At 48.4% G+C, this 24,070-nt stretch overlaps 2 protein-coding genes across 2 annotated transcripts; one reads left to right on the top strand and one right to left on the bottom strand.

Annotated features, from left to right (window-relative positions):
• Nucleotides 1–517: 517 nt before the first annotated feature.
• zmp:0000000991 (mucin-5AC) lies at nt 518–10,576 on the top strand. Its single transcript, XM_041056068.1, has 5 exons — nt 518–782; nt 3,138–3,223; nt 3,340–3,520; nt 4,695–4,740; nt 5,196–10,576. The coding sequence occupies exons 1-5, from the start codon at nt 688–690 to the stop codon at nt 9,975–9,977; spliced, it is 5,190 nt and encodes a 1,729-aa protein (XP_040912002.1). The 5' UTR covers nt 518–687; the 3' UTR covers nt 9,978–10,576.
• A 2,175-nt stretch (nt 10,577–12,751) lies between these two features.
• LOC121192616 (myosin-6-like) lies at nt 12,752–23,125 on the bottom strand. The gene is made up of 38 exons (XM_041054361.1): nt 23,082–23,125; nt 22,541–22,752; nt 22,298–22,441; nt 22,050–22,206; nt 21,831–21,858; nt 21,625–21,730; nt 21,444–21,536; nt 21,298–21,361; nt 21,106–21,204; nt 20,924–21,027; nt 20,712–20,850; nt 20,467–20,585; nt 20,206–20,355; nt 19,911–20,081; nt 19,513–19,822; nt 19,343–19,422; nt 19,034–19,239; nt 18,827–18,950; nt 18,609–18,745; nt 18,269–18,524; nt 17,932–18,174; nt 17,373–17,549; nt 17,129–17,274; nt 16,615–16,705; nt 16,136–16,525; nt 15,901–16,027; nt 15,704–15,822; nt 15,418–15,614; nt 15,148–15,331; nt 14,893–15,058; nt 14,665–14,789; nt 14,275–14,583; nt 13,975–14,178; nt 13,573–13,869; nt 13,370–13,474; nt 13,180–13,275; nt 12,960–13,094; nt 12,752–12,877 (listed from the first exon to the last, which is right to left on the bottom strand). Exons 2-38 carry the CDS (start codon nt 22,742–22,744, stop codon nt 12,857–12,859), a joined length of 5,823 nt encoding a protein of 1,940 aa, XP_040910295.1. The 5' UTR covers nt 22,745–22,752; nt 23,082–23,125; the 3' UTR covers nt 12,752–12,856.
• Nucleotides 23,126–24,070: the final 945 nt, after the last annotated feature.

Here is a 24,070-nt window from a genome sequence, read left to right as displayed (position 1 = left end):
GCAGGTGGAGGAGAAAACCTCCAGCATGTTTGGCCTGATCTGTGAAGTGAAAGAGAAAACTCTTAGTGCAGCACGGTTTCCCTGGAATCACAAACAGCATCACCAACAGCTCTGATGCACAGATTTCTCAGCAAGATTAAGGACGCCCTCCCCACACACACACACAGACACACACCGTCAGCACCCCCCCCCCCCCCCCCCCCCCCCCACAGACACACACCTTTAGAAACAGCATGAAGACCATCAGACACACTGAGTGTATGAGCAGTGTTATCTGACAGCACCTGAGGCCTTTTTAAATCTTTATTCAGTCAGGAACTCTCACTGAGATCAAGATCTCTGATCTCTGACTGTTTTTTTTTCTCGTACTTCCTCCTGTAACTGACTCCAGGGTTTTGAACGCAGCAGAAATGAAGCCTGGAGAGGCCGTAACGGAGCCGCAGCGAGCATCAGGCTACTGGACAGTGTCCTGAGAAGGAAACGGGACGTGGCTGAGGGAGCCCGCCTGAGGAAACGGGACGCGGCCGGTAGTGATTGCGCGGTCTCACCTGTATGACCGCAGGTGCTGAACTGGAACCTTCACCCTGACACCGGCGCGGACGGTGCTGCGGGCTCCGCTCTGCACGCTTCGCAGGCGTCGTCCTGAGAGGCCGATCGAGGCGGACTCACTGAACCGGTTCACAGAGGATGTCAACAAGTGACGCAGGAGAGCTCGAGCTCAGACAGGAGTTCGCTCCGCGCGAGTGCAGCACAGCGCGAGCCGCACGGAACAAAACCTCCAGGTAACTAAACCGAACACTGTCTTCACTCTGTGTCTTTACGGCTTTACCGACCTGTTACACGTTGCCGCGCACTTTCCGCGTCTCCGGTTGTTTGCTGGAGACTTTTGCGCCGCGGTGCAAGCGGTTCTGAGGAGCGGACAGAATCCGACGCCGAACTCCCTTTAAAAAGCTGAACGTTCAGTGTTGCGGCGCTTTTCTTGAAGCGCACACACATCTCACAGCCAAACGGAAAGCTGTGTCGGCTCGCAGCTTCGTGTTTGGTGAATTCGGCAGGGAGATATTTCAGTCATTCCACATTTTACACTCGGCTCAGCTGCAGGAGATGGACCACACTTTATTTGACAGCAGGAGGAGGCGGGAATAACATGGGAGGGAAGTGGGACTTTTGCTTGAGTGTTTTTTATGTGTAATGTTGGAGGAAAATTCAGAGTCGTGCCGATGAAATGAAGCTTGTTTATCTCCTAAAGAGTTTTTTTGTTCTGGGTTTTGGCCTCGGTTTGAGCCACTTGCCGTTTTTTTGAGTGCAGTTTGGTGTGAGAGTGTTACGGTGACAGGCTGTTGCCTGCGCATGTCCGCAGCTTTGCCTCTGTTAATTATCTGCTAATTCCCCGGTATGAACGCACCTATGGGCTGAGACAGAGCGCTGCGCTGGCAGCCTGACAGGGCAGGAGGTGTGGCAGCAAACAGGACAAGTCTCACTCTGTCCTGCCCCCGTTTGTCCGCGCTCAGTCACTGCACAGGCACTAAGTTCCCTCTGGATGAGTCTTAGACGTGGAGGGTGTAGATCATGTGCAGTCGTTGGAACATTGCATGTGTTTGTCAGTGCTGAGCGCACACCCACACTGTGGCTCAGGCTCTGGATGCTTGTGCTTATGTAATGGTTTGCTGGCAGATCTGGGCACACACCCACAGCCAGGCTGACCTCCTGCCAGGATCCAGCACAGGAAGCAGCAGCCTGTCAGAGCCGTTAGTCATCAGCTGAGAGAGCACCCCTACTGAGGCTGCGCTGTGTGTGCTTCATCCATGAGGTCAGAGGTCACTGAAGACTTGACTCTCCTAACCCTGACCCTGACCTGGGAACTTTGATAATAACACAGTCTAATTTCATTAGACTAATTAAAAGTAGAAACTCTGGAGCTGAAACAGCGTAACCATCATGTGACGGGACACGCAGGGCGTCAGCTGCCAGCGAAGAACAAACCCCAGGAAATATCCATGGTGTAGAGTCTGGAAGCCGTGGATACAGACCCAGTGTGGATCACTGAGACCACAGAGCCACCACAGACCAAGGGTTTTCTCTGCTGTGATGTTCTGTCACACAGGTGGATGAGGTGAGGGGAACACGTGATCGTGGAGCTGCAGGTGTAGTGCGTGGTGATGCTCCATCACCGTCGGACAGTCACTGCTTATATGATCCAGACACGGTCATTTCCAGGTCCACAGGCACAAACAGATGGAGAAAGTAAAACCCAAATGACGGCGTGTGTTTTAAGGTTCTGTTCACAGGAAGCAGCACAGGCCACATCCTGCAGCTCCTCAGGTGCAGAGAGAACGTCCTGGGACTGATCACTGCTGTGGTTTCATTTGTTGTGCTAATCGAACAAAGGTTGCAGTGACACGTACGTTCATGTTTCCATAACCGCCTCTTTTGTTCTGGGCCTTCATCGTGCTTGGCACTGGGCTCAGCGTGGGATCGGCGTTGTGCTGCAGCAGTAAAGTGTGTGTGTGTGTGTGTGTGTGTGTGTGTGTGTGTGTGTGTGAGTGGGTGTGTTAGCGCTGTGCTCTGGTTGTGAGAGAAGGTGGAGTGAGCGGAGCTGGATTATTATATAACCACATCTTATCAGTGCAGCAGGGTGGCAGTGATAAGAGCAGGCAGAGGACTCTCTCTGTCCGTCCGTCAGACGATCGGGACCAGAGACTAAATCAGTGACTGACTGACTGATTGATTGATTGATTGATCAGTTAGTCCTCACACCTGATAAGGACAGCTGCAGCCCTGCGTGGGACTGAAGCCTGTGCTCCTTTAGAGACGTGCACCTGTGCAGGAAGGTGAATCAGTGTCAGGGTCATGTGACCTGCTGCTGTGACCCTCAGGCTTCTGATGCAGGTTGAAAGTGTCTCTGTGGGTCATGAAATGAAACGAAGCCCCTCACGTACGTCCTGTCGACGCTCGGACTCCCATCAACCCCTGATCTTACCCACAGCTGAATTGCCCTTTAGCAAGGCACTTAGCCCCCGGCTGTTTGGTGGGGGTGCACGGTGGCTGGTGGGTGTGGGTGTGTGTGTGTGAGGGCTGAAGTGATTGATCATTAGATCAATGCTGAGAAATTCCCTCTGCTTCTCCGTGTCTGTCAGAGCGCAGCTCAACCATCATGGTGCTGAAACCCCCACAGGCCAGGACCGTCACCTGTCAGCCATCAGCCCGAAGGGACCACACACAGGTAGAACACACACACACACACACCTGTCAGCGTGTTACAGGTAACATTTCTTATTCAGAAATCTGAAATGATTTCAGTGTCCTGAGGTTAATGTTCTGAATCTGAATCTGTTGCAGCACTAACACCTGGAGCAGGACGGGACGAGGGTCCAGCTCACCGTGCTGGTTCTGAGGTGCAGGTCCAGAGGCCCTCTGCACCCAGATTCACCTCCTCTCTCTTCTTAACGCTGTCCAGGAATCTAAGTCTTGACAAACCAGAACTAAAACGCAAGCCAGCACCTGAGTCGTGTCCACACAGGTAAACCATGAAGAGACACATCGTCTTGTTCAGTGCTGCAGGCTCACAGCTCACATTTTATCAGGATGGTGCAGTTTAATGTTGTTCAGATGTTTAAAGCCAGGACAGGAAGCACCTGGTCCACGCACAGCTGGATCACCACTCATGCAAGGTCTGCACCTGGCCAGGGGCCTCAAACCCTCAGGGACCCGAACGCAGGTCGGACAGAAAGTCTTTCTGTCTGACCTGTCATTGCCGCCTGTGAACCTGAATGAGCTCGGCCTTTGACCCCCCGCTGTGAATCCAGCTCTTACTGTCCTTTCTCTCAGGAAGCGTCTGCTCGTCAGCAGCTGGTTTAGCTGCGACCTGCGTGACCTGAGCGAGCCGCCGTTGCTCTCTTCACACCAGCCAACGTGACCATATATAGACACCGAGCTCTGAGTGTGATCCACCAACACCAACACAACAAAACCCTGTGGTGTTTTCAGAAACAGTGAGGTGTGACCTCAGAGCACGTGACCGTGACAGAACAGTTTAGCAGAGCGGGACAGAGGAATGCCGAGCGTCCTGCTGATCAGCATTGCTGCTGAAATGTGAAACGTGATCCTTCAGACATTTCACACAAAAACATTAGAGCAGAGCTCAGGAAGGCTGGGTGTGTCCCTGTGAGCGGTGATGTTAGACTGCTGCTCAGAGACTTAATGAACTTTCACTGCTCATTGTCTCAGCGGGAAAATTACAGGACACTTTATCTCCACACCCTGATGATGGCGTTCTGCGTGGCGTCTCTGTCAAACCCGTCCTTCCTCTTTTCTTAATCTGTCAAACTTTGTACAGTTCACAATATCCGAGAGTTTACAGAGGTGTTCTGTGCTCAGGCTTATTTCATGAGCAGGTCGCGTTTCCATCACCAACCAATGAGAGAATATTTCCTGTAAACACACGGTGCACTGCAGCTCACTGAGCAACCTCACAGACCGAGCCTGAGTCTGAGCCTGAGTCTGAGTCTGAGTCTGAGTCTGTTTTTTACTGCCTTCAGTTCCACGTGTGTCACACACCCAGGGACAGTGTTATGTAATAACTGCATCAAACACACACGTATGTGATCAAAGCTGCACCATGCACAGTGTGCAGTGAGTGGACAGGTGTCATCCTGAACTGTGGCTCATGGTTTTTATGTCTCCTCTCTCCTCAGTCTGCCTGAACCACAGAGGGCTGAGACCGAGGACAGCTGCTGCCAGGTAACGATCCTCCACTGTCTTATGGTGTAAACAGGACTCTGAAATCTAACAAACTGAATCTCAGTTCATCTAATGAACCACATAAAACATCACAGCATAGTGAGAGTGAAAACACCTGGTTGTTATTATGCAGCAGAGACAGGGTGTGTGTCCTCTGAGTGTGTGTCTCTCTCATGTCTTTCAAAATAACCTGTTTGTCAAGGCCTGAGTCTGTCAGAGCTCAGAGCTGCAGCATCAAACCTGCGGCCTGTGTCTGCACACCATTCACTGCTGCAGACACCACACAGCATTTTACTTTGCACAGAATTTGCATGTGTCTGATATGATGAGCTGAAGCTGACATGAAGAGACAGGCTGTAAAGACAGAGACAGACACGCCTGATCTGTGCTTCCAAAGCAAGCTCTCCGTCTGTGTCCTACTGAACTGAAAAAATTAATTCCTCCTCTTTTTACAGGCTAACAGACGAACGCCACCTGAGACAGACACCCCCGCAGAGACAGACGCCCCCGCAGAGACAGACACTGGCTGCCCATCACCAGAGGCAGTACCGTTTCCAGCCACCAGGGAGGGGGGGGTTATCACAGCTGTTTGCAATGAACTGGACACTAACAGGGACTTGAGTGTAAACCACAGTTTGTCAAATGGTGACTGTGGACCACGTGGCTCTGGATCAGAGGACTTAGAGGAAGATATAAAGGACTGTACAAAGCTTGAGGACCAAAAGGATCTGGACAAACTGTCCAGCCCTGCCGTGAACATGCTGTCCTCCACCGTGGTAACGGTTCTCGCTCCACACTGGAGTGGACGGCTACGACGGAATAAAAGATTTGAGGGAACTGGAAACTTAGACGGCCAAGGGAATTTACAGGATGTGTCAAACTCTGGCGTGGAGACGGATGGACCACAAGCCCAACTGAGGGTCCCACCTCTGGGTACCAGAAGGAATGTAGTGGACTGGTCAACTAAAAGTGGTCCTGCAAGACTGGACTTTGAATCCAAGAGACAAATGAGTCAGATGGTCAGTGTGGTTGGAGATTCTGGAAGGATGGACAACAGGAAACTGGGTGAGGCCACCGCTGGATGTCCACTGTCTCTCAATCATGGACAAGCACTCTCAGCTTTAAGCTCTAAACCAACAACCAGCAGTCTGCTCCTGTCTTTGAGGAGAGTCAACTCCAGTGGCCGGACCTCGAATGCAGCCACCACCTTCTCTGAGGAACACCTATCAGCAGGCGACCCAGAGGGAAACCTGTCCACAGCACACGTCTCTCAAAACCACAGAGACAGGAACACATCTGAGTCTCACTTCTTTTCAACTCCCCCTCTCAACAAAGACACAGGGGACACACCCTTTACCCCACAACCTCAGACATGTCCCCGACAGGCTTTTCTGAGCAGAGCACCATCAGCAAGGAAACAGAACTCCAGGAGCTCAGACAAAAACACAAACCTGTTCCCTGAGCGCTCAGTCCCCGCCCCCAGACATTCCCCGTACGACTCCTCTGCCCTCCTAAAAACTCACTCCCTTCCTAGAAGGACCACTCTGACTTCCACCTCCTGGTGGAAACAAGTTACCCCAGAAGGGCATTTCCCTGTGAGCTGCACTGACACGCTCTCAGGTCCGGCCTGTGATGGGACCAGAGACGTGGCCTTTTCAGGTCCAACTGACAGCCAGACGTTTGGTGCTGAAATCCTCAGTAACAGAGACGACAATAACACACCTGAGTCAGTCTGCAGAGGTAACGTGAATGTTGTAATGAAGACACAGGGAGGGACTCACAGCCTCAAACAGAGACACGCTGAAGAGTCACATGACCACACATCAGACAGGCAGGTCCAACAGCAGCACGGCTCCATCGTGAACGGCCGAGACGCTCAGAAACCTCAGAACAGGCCTGATGTTTGGTCTGCAGCTAAAATTAGCAGAACTACAGCACAGCCAGCACTGAGTAAAGATCTCAGCAGGCGTGAAGGAGGGAACCGCTCATTTACAGCGAAGGGAACTGAATTACCACCTCCTCTGCTCCATCCCAAGAGCTGCGCTCCACCCACCGAGAGCAGCGGCACCCACTCTCTTTCTGCCACCGTCGCTCTCAGCAGTCAGGCTGTCGCTTTGAAAACGAGCTCCTCCTTCCTTTCTCATCCAGTTCCTGCATCACTCACTGGCTCCTCTTCCCAAAAACCCAAATTCACCAGCACAGCCAGTGCCACACTTCTTGGCTTTGAAAGGAGCTACGCCTCCGTTCCAAAGTCTTTCCAGCCTAAAACAGCGTCCAGCCTGATTCCCACAGTCACTGCTCCCTCTAAGGCAAACTACGGCCCTGCACCCACTGCCTCCATCACCTCCTCTCCCGCTGGCAGCCACCCTGCAGCCACGGCTGCCCCTAGCCCGTCCCTCCTCACTCCTCCTGCCATACCATCCTCTCCCACCACTGTCAGCCTCTCCTCTCTCCTGACCCCCCCTGCCACACCAATCATTACCAGCCCCAGCTACTCAGAAATGTCCAGCCCTCAGGAAGGGAGGACGTTCTCTAGCAGCCCTGAGAGAAACCCAAATAAGCTGCGCCCCCAGGTGGAGGGAAAGAGAGTGAGACGAGTAACATGGGAGGACTCGGTGGATCTGAGGCTGGATCCGTCTGTAGACCCAGCAAGTCCTTTATCTCCCTCCAGGTCCCCCCGGAGTGTTAGAGCTCCATCCATCTTCTCCTTTCTAAGATCAGGCAGTCCAACCACAAATACACCTCCCCTGTGCCCCCCTACCCCCAAAACCTCCAGCATACAGGTGGGGAAAGGAGGGAAGTATCGGTCTCTGTCATCGGACTCTGCTGATCTAACGTCCAGGGGGCGAGAGACATTCAAACAAAAACCTGGTGACGCTACGGTCTTTGATCAGATAAGATGGGACTTAACCACACCCAGGCAGGAGAGGGCGCTCTCTGTGGAGTCTGCTCCTCGCTCTCTGCCTCCTGACTTTTCAGGAGCTTATAAGCTTCGTTACAGCTCTCCACCTTACTCCACTCTTATGTCCAGCAGGTCAACACAGGGAGAAACCAAGACCAAAGCACTCAGATCACCCCTCCTCCAACAAACCTCTCGGTCAGTTTACACCCCACATCTTCCCTCATATACTGACCCAGGTGCAGTCGTGACCATGCCCACACCCAAACCCCCTGTGCTGCCTGTCAGCTCGCCCCAGACCTTCTCTTTGTCTTTGCAAAGCCAAACTGCCACACAAGCAAGCTCAAAGTTTGGGGTTTTAGAAGAAGTTCAGGTGGACAATAATCCCACTAAGAACAGCAGCCAGGGTCAGCAGAGGAACCACGTATCACTCGTCGACAGTAGAGTTCACATCAGCTCACAGTGTTCGCAGGTTGATAAGACTCACAGCTGCTCTTCAACCTGTGTCACTGAGACGCTGGTTTACAGCCTCAAATCTAAAGCTGATCCAGCTGCAGCTGTTCCAAAGACCACAGCTCTGCGACACACTGCAGACTCAGCGCAGAGTCAGGAGGCGTCCCCTGTCCCACGTCCTCACTCAGATCAGAGCTCCAGTGGCAGCAGCTCCCAGGACGACGGACGCTGCGGTGGCAGAACCAAGGAGAATGTTCTGAACAAAAGCAGGTTCTTTTCAGTGGAGAGCAGCAGTGAACAAAGTTCAAAGAGAAGCCGTTTCACACTGAGGAAGAGCGTCAGCACGCCGAACCCCACTGTGTCACGGTCAGACTCAGAGAGGGTCAACAGGACCAACAACAGAATGGACCAGGTCCTTCACAGGCTGAGACAGACATTCAGCAGCAGACGGTCTGAGGACGATCTGTCATTTCCATGGAGATGGAGGCGGGCCTCCCAAACCCCCTCTGTTAGTGTGTCAAGTGATGTCAGCAGTGTCAGTGATGTCACTGCTGATAGCACCAAAACAGTAGAGGAGCGAGAGCAGGAGGGGGCGGGGGTGCTGAGGGATGATGGGAAAGGAACAGAGGGTACGAACAGATGGACACAGAACAGATACACCATCATACCACCCTCAGCTGGTGGCGGCACAGCAGCTGGAGATCAGTTCTCCATATGGTCTGACCAATCAGAACCTGAGCAGGATGAGCAGCAGCCTTGTGCGGGACACACTGAGCATAAAACCCAGGTCCGTCTCTCAGCCCACAGTCCCACAGTGCACCCATTTGACTTTTACAAAGACAACAGGACAGATCATAGACCCACAAACCAGTTCCCCTCATGTACAGATCCCAGTCCTGGCAGGAGCCCTAACTCATCTGCTGGTTATCCTACACAGTTCAGGAAGTCCGCATCCAGTCCCAGGAGCCCCTTTTCCCCCTTCTCCTCTCTGTCCCCTCTCTCCCCATTTTCCTCACCTGATGTGACGGACGACAGTGTCTTCTACAGCCCAAAGCTGCAGCGTCGCAGGGAGTCCTCCTCGCCATGTGAGCCAGGAGAGGGTATCGGCCTGGGGGGTTCAAGAAGGAGCCGGGCATCCACAGGTCCTCCAAGCGCAGCTCCAGCACAGAACAACGAGCACTTGGCGTCCTCCTATGCAGACTTAAAGTACGGCATCGAGCCTGGGAGGTCCTTCTCTGTGAGCTCTGTACTGTCCAGCCGACCCTCAGGGCCTGGACGCATCTCCACTGGATCCAGATTCATGAGTGTGGGGGATCTCTCTGAATCCTCCCTGTCTTGCAGAGGTACTGGCAAAGACTTGGATCAGTGGTCTTCCTCACCTGAATGGACCACAGAATATGGTTGCCTGTCCCCCAGTGATCGCAGTGCGTCCTGTTTATCCAGTGACCCGGGTAAAATGAGATCAAGGTCACTTCCTCGATCACTGACCAGGCGCTTGGCGAACTGGAGCTCAGGAATCTCTGTTTCTGAACCTGTGACCACAGCAGTCTCGAAGCCAGCCCACCTGTTGAGCCCTAACATGGACACCTGTCTCTTTGGGTGGGACACAGAGGGGCCACCAACTCCTCCTCCAACACCTCCCCTGTCACCAGTGTCCAGACGTATGTCCAAACCCCCCGGCCTGTCCCCCACCACCTTTCCCAGCTCGTCGGGAGCACCACAGTCAGTGGACAGCCTGTCCTCCAGAGGACATTTGCCCTCCAGAGGTTACGTCTCCAGCCTCAGCACCTTTGAGGAGTCGTCTGACAGCAGCTCCGACACGACAACAGATGATGAATATTACTTAGAAACAGGGGAAGGTGAAGAAAAGGAGACAGAACTGTGAAGGCAGGTCTCAGGTGGTCCTGGACTTGATGCAGAGGACTGCTGGTCTGTAGTCTTTCTCATACTGAGACCTCTTCTGCTCATTCACTCTCTTACTGTCCCTGAGGAGACCTGAGGTGAGGTGGGACGGCTGCTCACCTGCATGATTTAGGACACAGTCAGTCTGGGATTAAGTTTAAAGTCTGTACAGTGAAGTGTGTGCTGAGGAACAAGTGCTGCACGGTGTTAGTGAGGTGTAATTATCAAACTAATGTGGAAGGTGTGGCTGTGACATTAGTCTTCTCTCTTTAGGTTTGCATTTCATCCTGCTGCATCGCAGGAAGCGAGGCTGAGCTGATGTGATCAATGCGCTTTCATCATCTGTCTTCTTCTGTTTGGAGATTGAAACGATTTGTGGTGAATGTTCTCAGATTAATGCAGATACACTTTATAAAAGTGGCTTTCAAATTGTTTTGTCCTCTGAGATGAAAAACAGTCACATTATTATTAAGGTTTCGTATCAGACAGCATAAAGTGCTCCTTTCAGTGCCTGCTCTTATTTGCACAGTGACAATCTAAAGTCTTAATATATCTATTTTATAAATAAATGGAATATTTCCAACCAGGTCTGTGGATTGGTACATGGATCTTTGATATTTAATACTCTCATTCTTATCAACATTACAGTACTTCCAACTTTTATAAAACTAACACTGCATTTTATCTTCTCAAAACACATATAACTGCATATCAAGAGGCTTTCAAAATTAGTGGGAGCAATTTACATGAAATACATGAGCTTATCACACAAGGTTACAATGAAATAAACAGCGGAAGTCTCGCGATAACGACGCGAAACAACTTGCGACTCGGCTAGACCTGCCGCGATTTAACTTTTTCCAAACCGACTTCAATTACTCAAATTAATACAACATCTTCGTTAGCTAGTACAGTGGTTTTACTAACTTCACGCTTTCACTTGCGTTCATTTTAAGCAAGTACTAACCTGTGAAATGACAGGAACAGGAAGTTGGTCCGCAATTGGAGAGGGACGACTACAGCGCGACTGAAGGTTCCACTTGCTGTTTTACTCCTTACGCTCCTTCATTTACACAGGACTGCTTATCCTAAATATGAAATCATAATTTCCTTAATTATTAAAGTGGCAACATAATAAGACTTGGCTTATTATTATTATTATTTTAATAACAAATGTAATTGTACACACGAGGTTAGGTTTAGTGTTATTTAGGCTTAAAGTTCTTACATAAATTAGGGCGTGGTTACGTTGAATGACATCACCACAGACAGGCACCGGCAGTTAGCTCTTTGCTAAAGCATCGGCTGGGCTAGGCGGCTACATCCAGAGGCCTCCAGCGGTTGATGGGGGCTGCAGTGTCCGTGTTTGTTTGCCAATGTTCGGATAGGTTTTTGTGACAGTATGGCTTGTTGTAGTGTAGACTGTACTAACCGACCGTCGAAGGAGTCTGTGTGGCAGTTTTTTCGGTAAGTAAATTTCTCACTATTTTACCTGGATGTTTGCGCTAATTAGCATGTATTAGCATATTTTGCCGCTAGCTTATGACTTCATTGCCGATTTCTGGTCGCTGCTGATACAGATAGAGGACCGGAGCAGCTAATGTTAGGAACGCTGTTGCTGTTCCGTGCTCTCAGAGTCCGTTTATTGTGTGAATACTAGGCTACAATTTTATTTGGTCTCATTTTTCTGTTTAAACAGTCCGACATTGCATGGACAGAGCAGCTCCGTCAGTCAGCGGCTGCTGTAACTGTAAGTGGATAGTGGGTGGAGGCAGCGGTGAAAGCAGGTAAATATTAAATATTTTAATATTATTATCATTATTTTTATTGTTATCAATAATAATGACAACAATAATAATAATGTTTTTAACGTTTTAATATATTTTATCAATATGAAATAATAATGATTGTTTCACAGTTAAATAACAGGCTAGAAATAAATTTCCTCCCACAACTCCACCAAACTCTGCTGCTCCACCTAAAACCTCTCTATCTGAAACAGTCAATGGGTGACGTCACGGGTGCCACGTCCATGTTTTATACAGTCTGTGGTTTTCCTTTGTGTGTCTGGTTCACGGCTCTAAGCTGCAGAGATGACAGATCAGTGTTGATGTGAATGTGTGTAAAACCCTCATCAGTCACTCTTGTTGTGCTAAATATTCATCACTGCAGGTGTAAGTCGACTTTAAAATCTTTAGCTGCTTTTTACTTTTAGAAAAATATTTGTTCAGGTTCTTCACTGTGTGAATCTCATTACAGAAAAGTGTTAAACTGCAGGGATCAGCTTTCAGCCAACAGGAGACAACAGAGGGAATGTAGTGTGTGTGTGTGTGTGTGTGTGTGTGTGTGTGTGTGTGTGTGTGTGTGTGTGTGTGTGTGTGTGTGTGTGTGTGTTGTACAGAGCATATTGCAGATGCACTTTTTCAAAGGAAACAAAGAGCTTGCTTAACCAGAGGAGCTGCTTTAGACACTGATTCAAAGCTCAGTCACATTATCATACATGTTCAGAGTGAAAGCATGAAGCTGAGATGTTTATTGTTGGAGCTCTGTCTCATCTGTGCTGCTCAAACTACAGCACAACTTAAACAGCCAGGGAGCGAAGGTCTGGACGTGTCAGAACAGGAGAAGCTGCTCTGTTTTCATTTTGTGGTTTGGAAGCTGTTGTCAGGATGAACACAGAGCTTCAGTTCTTAGTCGCTTTGAATCTTCCTGATCTTCCAGGTTTGAGTGTAAAACACAGGAAGCAGAGAATGGTGGTGCATTCAAAACTCATTTATTCTTTATTCCACTCATGTTTCATGGAGAATAAAGAAACTAAAACACTACAACTAAACAACATTCCTGAAGATCCACTGAAAGGCTTCACTCTTCATCATGTGATTTCTGTACAAAGAAAACAAAATTTCTGAAGATTCATAGAAATAATTCTCAGTTACATTTAGAGTCTTTCTGGACCGTTACCGACCTTAGCACCAGAGTCACGGCTCTTTGCTCTCAGCTTGTTCACCTGGGACTCTGCGATGTCGGCCCTCTCCTCTGCCTCCTCCAGCTCATGCTGCAACTTGCGCAGCTTGCCAAGATTTGTGTTGGACTGTTCTTCCTAGATCATCAAGATTAGTGTGTTAGAGTGTGACTGTGATGCACACATAAAAGGACAAATGGTCTCTATATATATTTTAGCTTACAGCCTCCTCTGCAGCTCGCTTGTATGACTTGACTTTGAGCTGAAGTTTATCCACCAGGTCCTGCAGGCGGTTCAGATTCTTTTTGTCCTCCTCAGCCTGTTTGATTAAAGCAGGAAACACATTTACTGACTAAAGCAGACGTTTCCATCTTTTTGTTGAACTGTTGTCGCAGACATTGTGAACAGGATACCTGGTAAGTGAGCTCCTTGATGCGTCTTTCATACTTGCGAATACCTTTCACTGATTCGCTGCTTTTCCTTTGCTCCATATCTGCCTCATTTTCCAGCTCTCTCACCTTGAAAGGAACAGGTATAGTTTCAGCTGTTACACATTTGTTTGTTAAAGGCAGAAAATCCTGGCCTGTACATTAGTATTGTCATGAGAAGTATTCACCCTGGCCTCCAGTTTCTGAACCTGCTTCTTGCCACCTTTCATGGCTATTTGCTCAGCTTCATCCAGGCGGTGCTGCAGATCTTTGATGGTTTGCTCCATGTTCTTCTTCATACGCTCCAGGTGAGCGCTGGTGTCCTGCTCCTTCTTTAGCTCCTCTGCCATCATGGCAGCGTCAGTAATGGCCTTCTTCGCCTTTTCCTCAGCATTTCTGCACTCCTGCACAGCCTCCTCCACCTCGTTCTGAAGCTGGGTGGTGTCCCCCTCCAGCTTCTTCTTCTGGTTCAGCAGACTGGTGTTCTGTAGGGAGGGTCAGGCAACAGTAGATTGCAATTTTAGAACTAATCAGCTGATTGGGGTAAACTGCCAAACTCAAATCCAGTGAGTAAAAAGCTGTTGAGCTACCTGGGAGTGCAGCAGCTGAACTCTCTCACTGACATCCAGCAGCTCCTGCTCAGCCAGTTTCCGACCTCTCTCAGTCTGCTCCACCAGAGACCTCAGCTCATCCAGCTCAGCCTGCATCAGGTTGTTCCGTCTCTCCACAATGGCAGTGTTCTCCTTCAGATCGTCATTGGCACGGAGAGCGCCATCCAGCTGCAGCTGGGAGTCCTGTCAACGGAGAGAATCAGGATCTTCCTCTGATTAAAAAGCCAAAGAAAACAATCCATAACCACGTCCCATCGTTGATCCTACTTCCAGTCTTACCTTCAGATGAGCGTGGACTCCTTTGAGCTGCTTCTGAGCCTCTGCTGCCTGCCTGTTAGCCTGGCTCAGCTGGATCTCCATCTCGTTGAGATCTCCCTCCATCTTCTTCTTAACCCTGAGAGCCTCGTTTCTGCTGCGAGTCTCAGCCTCCAGGGAGCTCTGCAGAGTGTCTACCACTCTCTGATGGTTACGCTTGGCCTGCTCCATCTCCTCGTCCTTCTCAGCCAGCTTACGCTCAATGTCAGCCTTCACCTGGTTGAACTCCAGCTGAGCTCGGAGGATCTTACCCTCCTCATGCTCCAGAGAGCCCTGGAAAAACAGCCTCTTCTGTTAATATGCCTGTGTTCTAACAATCAGAGGAATACTGCCATCAAAGGTGTACTTGTGAACCTCAGCTTCTTCCAGAGCAGCTTGTATCTCAGCCTTCTCCTGCTCCAGCTGTTTACGGATCTTCTCCAGCTCATGGATGCTCTTTCCTCCCTCGCCAAGTTGTTCAGTCAGGTCAGAGATTTCCTCTGTTTGGGGCATTTTCATTGATTTTATTACTCTCCTTCTTACCTCCCTGCTGTATTCTGTGGATGTTATAAGACAAGCTGCACTTTCATCACATCTTCCTACCTTGGAGGTTCTTGTTTTCTCGTTTCATGGTTTCCAGATGATCCAGAGCTTCTTCATAAGAGTTCTTCAGTTTGAAGAGTTCGGTGCTGAGAGTACGAGCCTCTTTTTGGGCACTTTCCAGCTCAGTCTGGGACTCCTCATACTTCTGCTTCCACTCAGCAAGGACCTGGTTAAATGATATTCAGTGTTTGATCACTCACATATTAATTCATCCAATCACAGTTCCCTCAAGTGCCGTCTTTTCTCTCTGGTTACCTTGTCAAAGTTTCTTTGTTTCTTGTCCAGAGCTGCAGCAGCTGCGTTGGATCTCTCCACATCCACCATGAGATCCTCAATCTCACCCTGAAGCCTATGTTTGGTTTTCTCCAGTGAGGAACATTTAGCATTAACAGCCTCCACAGCTTCTTCTGCGTCCTGCAGACGCTGAGCCAGTTTCTTCCTAGTTGAGACAAAACATGTCACAGTTATTCTCCAACTTTCTCAAAACCATGTATGTGCTGCCGGTCAGGACACAGCTGATCTTACTTGGCATCTTCCAGCTCCTCTGTCCTCTGGATGGCATCGGTCTCGTACTTGGTTCTCCACTGAGCCACCTCAGAGTTGGCCTTGGACAAGCTGCGTTGGAGCTCGGCTTTGGCCTCCTGCTCCTCCTCAAACTGCTCCCTCAACAAATCACAGTCATGGCGAGCAGACTGCACGGCATGGGCAAGTGCGTTCTTGGCCTGTAAGGTCAGTGTTCAAGCAGTGATGAACATACTGTCAAACTCAGCGGTGTCTATGTGGAAATTGTATTTCTGGTCATTTCAAACACCTTGACTTCCTCCTCTAGCTGTCTCTTGAGGTCTTCGATCTGCTGAGTGTACGACTGCTTTCCTCTGGTCAGCTGGGAGACCAAGGAGTCCTTCTCCTCTAGCTGCCTGGTGAGCTCACCTTTTGTCAAAGAAGAAAATGATGCTCTTTTCTTAAATATGACATTTTCAATTTCACAGCTTCAAAGAGCAGTCTTACCATTCTCAGTCTGAAGCTTTGCTTTCTGCATGGTGAAATCATTTATGGCACGCTGGCCTTCATCGCTTTTAGTCCTCAGTTCACTCATTTGATCTTCGAGAGTGCGACACATTTTCTCCAAGTTCGTCTGAGAATAAACACAATTTGCTCACGTGTTAAGGATCTCCTTCAGACATCTTTACCCATGGGATAATGTGACAGCATGCTTTTCATTCTGCTGTGCTAATTTACTCACTTTGGACTTGAGGATCTGCTCCATGTTGGAGACCACGTCATCCAGCTCCAGCCTGAGCTCGCTCTTCTCTTTCTCCAGCTTCTGTTTGACTCTCTGCAGGTTGTCGATCTGCTCTCCGAGGTCGGCCACGCTGTCTGCGTTCTTCTTTCTTAGCGCAGCAGCAGTGGCTTCGTGCTGCAGAGTGGCCTCTTCCAGGTCTCTGCGCATCTTCTGAAACTCAGCCTCTCTCTTCTTGTTCATCTCGATCTGGGCGGCGGTGGCTCCTCCAGCCTCCTCCAGCCTCTCGCTGATCTCCTCCAGCTCTCTGGCCAAGTCGGCCCTCTGTTTCTCCACCTTGGCTCGGGCAGCTCGCTCCGCCTCCAGCTCTTCCTCAAGCTCTTCAATGCGAGCCTGACGTACACAACTTCCATTAATAATGCAGAGCAACAAGCAGAACAATGTCTCTGGTCAAACTGAAGGCTGTGTTCGTGTCAGCTGACCTGTAGCTCCTTCAGTTTCTTCTGAAGTTGGGCTGCCAGAGCTTGTTCATCTTCAATCTTGCCGAGAAGCTGGCTTATCTCAAAGTCCTTTCTGTGGAGAGAAAAGATGTAGGTAGGAAGTTGTTCCAAAGTGAGATTTTTCTTACCTGTTTGAGCAACCCTATTGCCATACTAGAGCAACAGTATTGGACAAATCTAGAAAACCCCAGATTATGTTCAGTGACATGTTTTTCAGACTCTTGCTCTCTACAGAATCTGCCCATGGCAACGACAGATTAGTTAGAAGGTGATGGAACGGTTGTAGTTAAATCAAATGAGCTATGGTTAAGGTAAAGCAGCTAAAAGCCTTGGTTGAAGGAAGGGAAGCTTTGTGGTTAGGGCTGATATAAAGGTGAGCGTTGACCACAGGCCTGTGAAGGGGCAGGAGTCCCAGTCTTGGGGGTCACAGCACTTCCTGCACTGGCACTGAACGTTGGCCTTGGACATAAATTTTGAGGTTTAAGAGGAAACTTACTTCTTCAGCTTCTCTTCGAGTTGCTGCTTGTCGTTCTCCAGGTCCATCAGGCTCTCCTGGCTCAACTTCAGGTCTCCCTCCAGCTTCCTCTTTGCTCGCTCAAGGTCCATCCTGACCTTCTTCTCTTGTTCTAGAGAACCTTCAAGCTGTTTCAAAGCACAGGAAAAAGATTAACCATGTAATAGTTCAAACATCACAGTTATCAAGTCTATGTTCTGATGAATTTATGTAGAGTTATACTCACATCATCCACTTGTTGCTCCAGCTTGGCTTTGGCCTTGGTCAGAGTGTTGACTTTGTCCTCCTCACTCTGCAGGTCGTCCAGCGTTTGCTGATGAGCCTCCTGAAGAGCTTTCTTCTCTTTGGTCAGCTTGGCAATGATTTCATCCAAAGCTGCCATCTCCTCAGTCAGGTTTTTCACCTGAAAACAAAAGACAAAGTTGCTGGTACATCTAAAACATAGGAACATTCTTCATGAAAACATAATGTATTTCTGACCACTTGGGGGCAGCAGTAAACACAACACTGACACGGTGAAGTTGTTAGCAAACATCCAGCAGCCAAAGAGTAACGTCATGTTCATCTGGAGTCGTATCTCCGTCCACCTGATGAATGGAAACCCTGTTCAGGGCGGTGAGAGTGAACCAAAAAGTAAAGTCGTGGATCGTAAAACCAAGACAATGGGCTGAAAGATGCTAAAATGCTCTGCAGAGTTGGGTGATTGTCTGTGGCTCTGTCACTATGAGAGACCCCTTTCACATGACACATAATCTGCTGCTCTGGTTCATAGCCACTTTACTTACCTTATTCTCAGTGGCATGCTTTTCCTTTTCCACTTTAGCCAGAGTCAGCTCCAGATCATCGATGTCCTTCTTGAGCTCCGAACACTCGTCCTCCAGCTTCCTCTTCTTGGCGGTCAGCTCTGCATTCATCTCTTCTTCATCCTCCAGTCTTTCTGTCAGCTCTTTGGCTTTGGCCTCCAGCTGGATCTTGCTCTTGATCAGACCCTCACAGCGCTCCTCAGCATCTGCCAGATTGTCTTGTTCCTGCAGACAGTAGATTGATCACGTTTTTATTCATCATGTGTTTGGCTGAAAGTGAACGTTGTAAGTTTTGGGGAAACCCAATGAGCGATCTTACGGATTGGACTTGAAGCTGCAGGTCGTTCTTCTCTTGGAGAAGTGTGACCATTTTTTCCTCCAGCTCTTTCTTGCGGGCTTCAGATTTAGCGTAAGCCTCTTTGAGCTTCGTGAACTCCTCCTTCATGTTTGCCATCTCCTTCTCAGTCTCAGCTGATTTCAGCAGCGGTTTGATCTTGAAGAACATCTTCATCCAGGGCCAGTTCTTGACTCCCATGAAGGCACGTACGTTCCACTGGATCACCAGTAAGGCGTCCCTGTGGATAACATTGGCAACATGAAGCCATTTTTCATTTCACCTTTCCTGTTTTTACAGCAAATGTTGGAGGTTAAGAACCAACCTGCGCTCAACAATCTTCTGGAACTCAATCCTGGCGAGTATTCCTCTGGCTCTGGCTTGAATTCCAGTGATGATGAGAGCCAGACGATCATCTCTCATCTCCTCAAGAACACCCAGCAGACCAGCTTTGAAGAACACCTAGTGAAGATCCAGGAAACGTGAGTCTAACTGCCTTTAACCAAGCTATTTTTATTCTTTTAAAATTAAAATCAGTGTCACCTTTGTGTGTCCCAGTTTATACTGCTCGTGGTCGATGTCCAGAGAGCCTAACAGTTTTTCTGCTGCTTTCTTGTTGTCAATGAACTGTCCCTCAGGGATGGAATTGGGATTAAGGATACGGTATCTGAAATAAGGACAAATATATAATGATGGAAATGTTAATGTACTTTTTTGCTTACTTTTGCATTCACATGCATTTGTATGTACCTTTGTTTGAAGTCTCCGTACTGAATCCTGTTGGGGAATCCCTTCCTGCAGATCCTGATTCCTTCCAGCACACCGTTACAGCGCAGCTGGTGCATGACCAGAGGATTCTCCATCACCCCGGGAGTCTTGGTCTCATTGGGGATGAGGCAGCGCACAAAGTGGGGATGAGTTGACCTGAGGTTGGTCATCAGTTTGTTCAGGTTCTCCTGTTAATGTGGACAACAAACATCAGTGGCAGTGGGTTCTAGGTGGGTTCTTCAGTGGGTTCTGCTAGGCCATAGGGTACACCAAACCTCAGAAATGTTTTACCCTGTGCAGTGCAGAGACAGTCTGGAAGGAAGAACCTTTCTTCTTTCCTCCCTTTCCTCCCTTCCCTCCTGCATCCTGGGCTGTGTGGAAGGTAGTGTAACTGTCACTTTCTTACTGATTTTCTGGACGGTTCATAACTGTAGTACTCAGTAAGGTAAAAGATCCCTTACCTGAATCTGCTCCAGCATACCCAGCAAAGAGCACAGCCAGTAACTTCAGGGTGGACTTCTGATACAAGCCCACCACAGTCTCGTTCAGTGGGTCCTTGTTCTTCTCCAGCCAGTTTGTGATGTTGTAATCAACAGTACCAGCATAGTGAACCAGGGAGAAATGAGCCTCTGCCTTCCCCTTAACAATCCTGGGCTTCTGGAAGTTGGGACTCTTACCCAGATGATTGTCATACAGCTTGGCTTTAAATGTTGCGTCGCTGGCTTTGGGGAACATGCACTCCTCTTCAAGGATGGACATGATGCCCATGGGCTGAAGGACAGTTAGTTGACAGCTGATTGAAATTTACAGCCTATAATATAGTTGTGACGTTATGATCTGTGTGTTTGAAAACACCAACCTTCTCTATGAGTTCAATGCAGGCAGCCAGGTCCATACCAAAGTCAATGAACTCCCACACAATCCCCTCTTTCTTGTACTCCTCTTGCTCCAGCACAAACATGTGGTGGTTGAAGAACTGCTGCAGCTTCTCGTTGGTGTAGTTGATGCACAGCTGCTCGAAGGTGTTGAACTGTACGTTTAACAACATATTTCAGAGAGAGGATTATAGTTGTAAGTTTTCTTGTTTCACTGTTAATTCTCTCAAAGATCCAGCTGGTTTCATGCAGTTTGGTCATTTAATCTATGACACTCACATCAAAGATCTCAAACCCAGCGATGTCCAGCACACCAATGAAGTACTGCCGAGGTTGTTTGGTGTCCAGAGATTGGTTGATTCTCACCACCATCCACAAGAACATTTTCTCATACACTGACTTGGCCAGTGCACCAATAGAATAATACACCTGTTTTTACCAATTTAAAACAGAGAGTTGATTAAGTTCTGTATTGTTTTTTGCACCATGCTTTTCTAAAACATTAATCTGCGTTAACAATCCTCGGCCATGAGGACTCACCTGCTGAACACTTTGACCTTTGGTGACCCACTCGTTCCCGACTTTAACTCTTGGGTGACACAGGCCTTTGATGAGGTCAGCGGAGTTCAGGCCCATCAGATATGCAACTTTGTCCACATCTGTAAACGGATTTTGTTTGGATCATACATTTACTGTATTGTCTTGTTTGGAGGTGACCAGAGTTTTTCAGGCTGGCTCTCATGTTTCAGTGGAAGTGACTGTTTCTCTCTGTCCTGGTCTTTTACCTTCTGTGCCATCGGGCTCTGCTTGTTCTTCCCTCTGCTTCTGTTTAAATTTCATGTTCCCGTAGTGCATGATGGCTCCGGTCAGCTTGTAAATGCCATTCTTCTCCTCTTGGGTGAAGCCCAGGACATCAAAAGCTTCCTTTAACAACAGAATTACATTTGAGAGTAATGACACTGTATGTAGCTTTTAAGAAACACTCAGTTTCACCTACGTCAGTTGCCATTAACTCTTCTGCATCGTTGATGGAGGCCACAGTCGTCTCTCCCTGGGAGATGTAGGCGTAGTCGTACGGGTTGTTGGTGATTAACAGCATTTCTGCAAAAGAAAACAATTTTCAGTCTGAGTGTATGTGATATTTTTGAGAGTCAGAAATATGTTTCATACACTACACACCCAGCAGCTCTGGCTTCCTCTGGGACAGAATCTGGTAGAAGATGTGGTAGTCTCTCTCAGCCTTTAGCTGATAAGTGACACGAGATTTCTCCAGGAGATCTGCCAACACATAACACATTGGTATGAAGGTGAGTTCTGGGGTTGGGAGAACTCTGTTCCTGACTTTCAACTCTTTATGTTCTGTGTACTCACAAGTTTCAATATCAGCTGAAGACAGTTTGCCACTGACTCCAAAATGGATTCGAATGAATTTACCCTGCAATGAAAACATGTTGTTTAGACGCTGTGAACATAACGCAGTTGAGCCGACAGCGACTCTCTGAAACGACCAGACTTACAAATCTAGAGGAGTTGTCATTTCTGATGGTTTTGGCGTTTCCAAAAGCCTCCAGAGCAGGGTTGGCCTGGATGATCTGATCCTCCAGGGTGCCCTGTGGATTTAGTCAATGCCAACTTTTAAGCTCTAAAGTTCAAAACTTCCTCCTTCATGCTGATCAGAATGTAAAGAGTGAAACCAGCCTTCTTCTCCTGACTGCTGTCCTTCTTGCCAGAAACAGCTGCAATGCTGGCAAAGTACTGGATGACTCTCTTGGTGTTCACAGTCTTTCCTGCACCAGATTCTCCACTGGGGACCAACAACACTCAACATCAAACTGAGCATTTTGGAAAAACATAAACTCCACTCCTCAGATCAGAAACATGCTTCATGTGTCAGAGTTACTTACGTGATGAGGATGGACTGGTTTTCTCTGTCTGCAGGATTGAAGACAGTGTTCATAGTTAGGACACTTTTCTTTAAATGATCAGATGCTGTCAGAAAGGATGTTAGAGTTTCCTGAAGCAAAGGGCTGCATTAGAGACCCGTATGAGTATGACCCATAGCGTCACAGTGCTCTGATTGGTGGATGGGACGAGGAAAGCTCTGTATAAATGCAGTGTCATACCTGACAGCATGTACTGGTAGGCGTTGTCAGAGATGGAGTAGATGTGAGGAGGAGCTTCACTCCTCTTCTTTCCTCTGTAGGCGCTGACCACCGACTGATCGTACACTGGCAGCCACTTGTAGGGGTTGACAGTCACACAGAACAGCCCTGAGTAGGTCTGGACACACAGAGACACACAACAAGCCTTTTCACTCGGACTGAAGGTGTCGTACAGTGCTGGGATCCGCAGCTTTGTGCTCTTTACTCACGTAGATCATCCAGGCTGCGTAACGCTCTTTGAGGTTGAACAGCACAGCGGGTTCGTGCAGGAAGGTGAACATGGCCATGTCCTCAATTTTATCAAACTTTGGCGGGTTCTGAGGGTGGACGTCTGCCTCCTTCACCGTGACCGTCTGCAGTGACACACACATTGGAACTGTGTTGTTGTGCTCGGTGTAGAGGTTCAGTGCTGTGGATGGATTCTCAGTGTGTCACACGTGCGTGCACTGTACCTTCCCCTCCTCGGTTTCAACAGTGACTTTGTCGCCGTCTCTGCTGGTGACCGTGGCTTTGACGTACTCCACCTCAGGGTCGGGCACAAAGCACTGCCTCTTTATGTCGAAGGGTCGAGTCTGGGCCTCCAGACGCTCCTTCTCTGACTTTCTCAGATAGGTAGCTGCGGCCCCAAACTCCGCCATCACGGCGTCACTCGACATGTTGAAAGCTGTGAACCAAGGGAGTGGTTTGAAAGCATTTTGGTTTCATGGTCCCTGGAGGAGGAGCTGTAGAACTTAAAACGTCCTTTGTAGCAGGTTTATAATTTAATGCATCTCTGCTCATAGAGAAGATGAACTGAACATCACAGGCTGTGTTAAGTAACTGCAATAAGCAGAAAAGTGTCAGGCTCAGTCAAATGTTAGGACATCTGTTGTCTTCATGGGGTTCTTTGTTAGCTTGATGGGATCAGAAGCTACTAGCAAAGTTATAAAGTTTTGAATATTAATTTTCACATTTTATTTTTAAAACTCTTGAAAACAGCACAGAGCTACTCACCTGTTCCCTCGTCCTCTCCGCGTTGATAGATTTGATCTGATGGGCGTCTGGAAAGGAAAAACAGAGACATGTTATTTTCATATGTGATGTGATGGTTAAGTCGTCATGAAGCGTATGTGTACTCACCTGCAGGTGCTGTGTTCCTGTCCTCTTGTCCTCCTGAAACCCTCTTTATACACATCCAGGAGGCAGAGCCTCCACACTGTCGCCCTGTAAGGACAGAGGGAGAAAACAAAGGACACTCATCCAAAAAGGAACATCTGTATTTGGAAATAAAGGTGTGGACAGTTGGAAGGCTCATGTAATGATTGGTCATTGAAACTGAAGCTTATGAACGGGTCTTAGATCAGCATCTATTTTAGTGCTCCTTACAATCATAACCATATGAAGCCATTTTCATTTTACTTTCAGAAAAATAAAAAAAATTCTTCTGAGTTTGTGAAATATTTGGAGCCAGTTTCCGACACATCGTCTCATCATGTCGTTAGAAATGTGAATGTTCATCAGTTCCACAAAGGATTTTTTTTAAGTTTATCAACCATAAAAATTTTCATTTAAGTTTCATGAAACATTTTCTAACAGTTGAATTTTTAACGTCGCCCTGTCACCAAAACAATAGGCACTGTCTGGGTGTCTGCAGATCATGTTGTCTGTCTTCTGTCCTCCAGGAGGACAAAGATAAACTTGTGAATTTTTGCCTTGGATTCCTCCTCCTGGTCCTTGTTTGCCTCCCAGTGGACCTCAGCTGACCCTCCTCCATCTATAATAAAAGATGGAGCGTGACAGCTGCCTGCTTTCACAGGTTTCAGCGCCCATACTGTAAATAAATACATTTAGGTCATACAGAACACTTATCACCTCCCCCACATCCCGGCAGCAGGTCTGTGCTCATAGCTACTGTCACGTTAGCAGAAGAGCTCCTTAAATCATGTGTTTATTGGGTGGAGCACCTGAAGGCCTCCTGAAGAAGCACACGAGCCCTTTTGACT

Source organism: Toxotes jaculatrix, chromosome 14 (assembly GCF_017976425.1).
Source record: "Toxotes jaculatrix isolate fToxJac2 chromosome 14, fToxJac2.pri, whole genome shotgun sequence".
NCBI classification, from domain to species: Eukaryota; Metazoa; Chordata; class Actinopteri; family Toxotidae; genus Toxotes; species Toxotes jaculatrix.
The sequence above is the reverse complement of the archived record's forward strand: the minus strand, read 5'-3'. Positions and strand labels throughout refer to the sequence as shown.

Bases quoted from the DNA above. Each gene is read 5' to 3' on its own strand.
- zmp:0000000991 (XM_041056068.1), top strand. From the start codon at position 688: ATGTCAACAAGTGACGCAGGAGAGCTCGAGCTCAGACAGGAGTTCGCT. The intron at 3,224-3,339 runs GTAGAACACACA...AATCTGTTGCAG, and splicing joins CCCGAAGGGACCACACACAG to CACTAACACCTGGAGCAGGA. The intron at 3,521-4,694 runs GTAAACCATGAA...CTCTCTCCTCAG, and splicing joins CCTGAGTCGTGTCCACACAG to TCTGCCTGAACCACAGAGGG.
- LOC121192616 (XM_041054361.1), bottom strand. From the start codon at position 22,744: ATGTCGAGTGACGCCGTGATGGCGGAGTTTGGGGCCGCAGCTACCTAT. The intron at 21,731-21,830 runs GTAAGTAACTCT...GTTGGTCCCCAG, and splicing joins AACCAGTCCATCCTCATCAC to TGGAGAATCTGGTGCAGGAA. The intron at 18,951-19,033 runs GTACATACAAAT...TCCTTATTTCAG, and splicing joins TACGGAGACTTCAAACAAAG to ATACCGTATCCTTAATCCCA.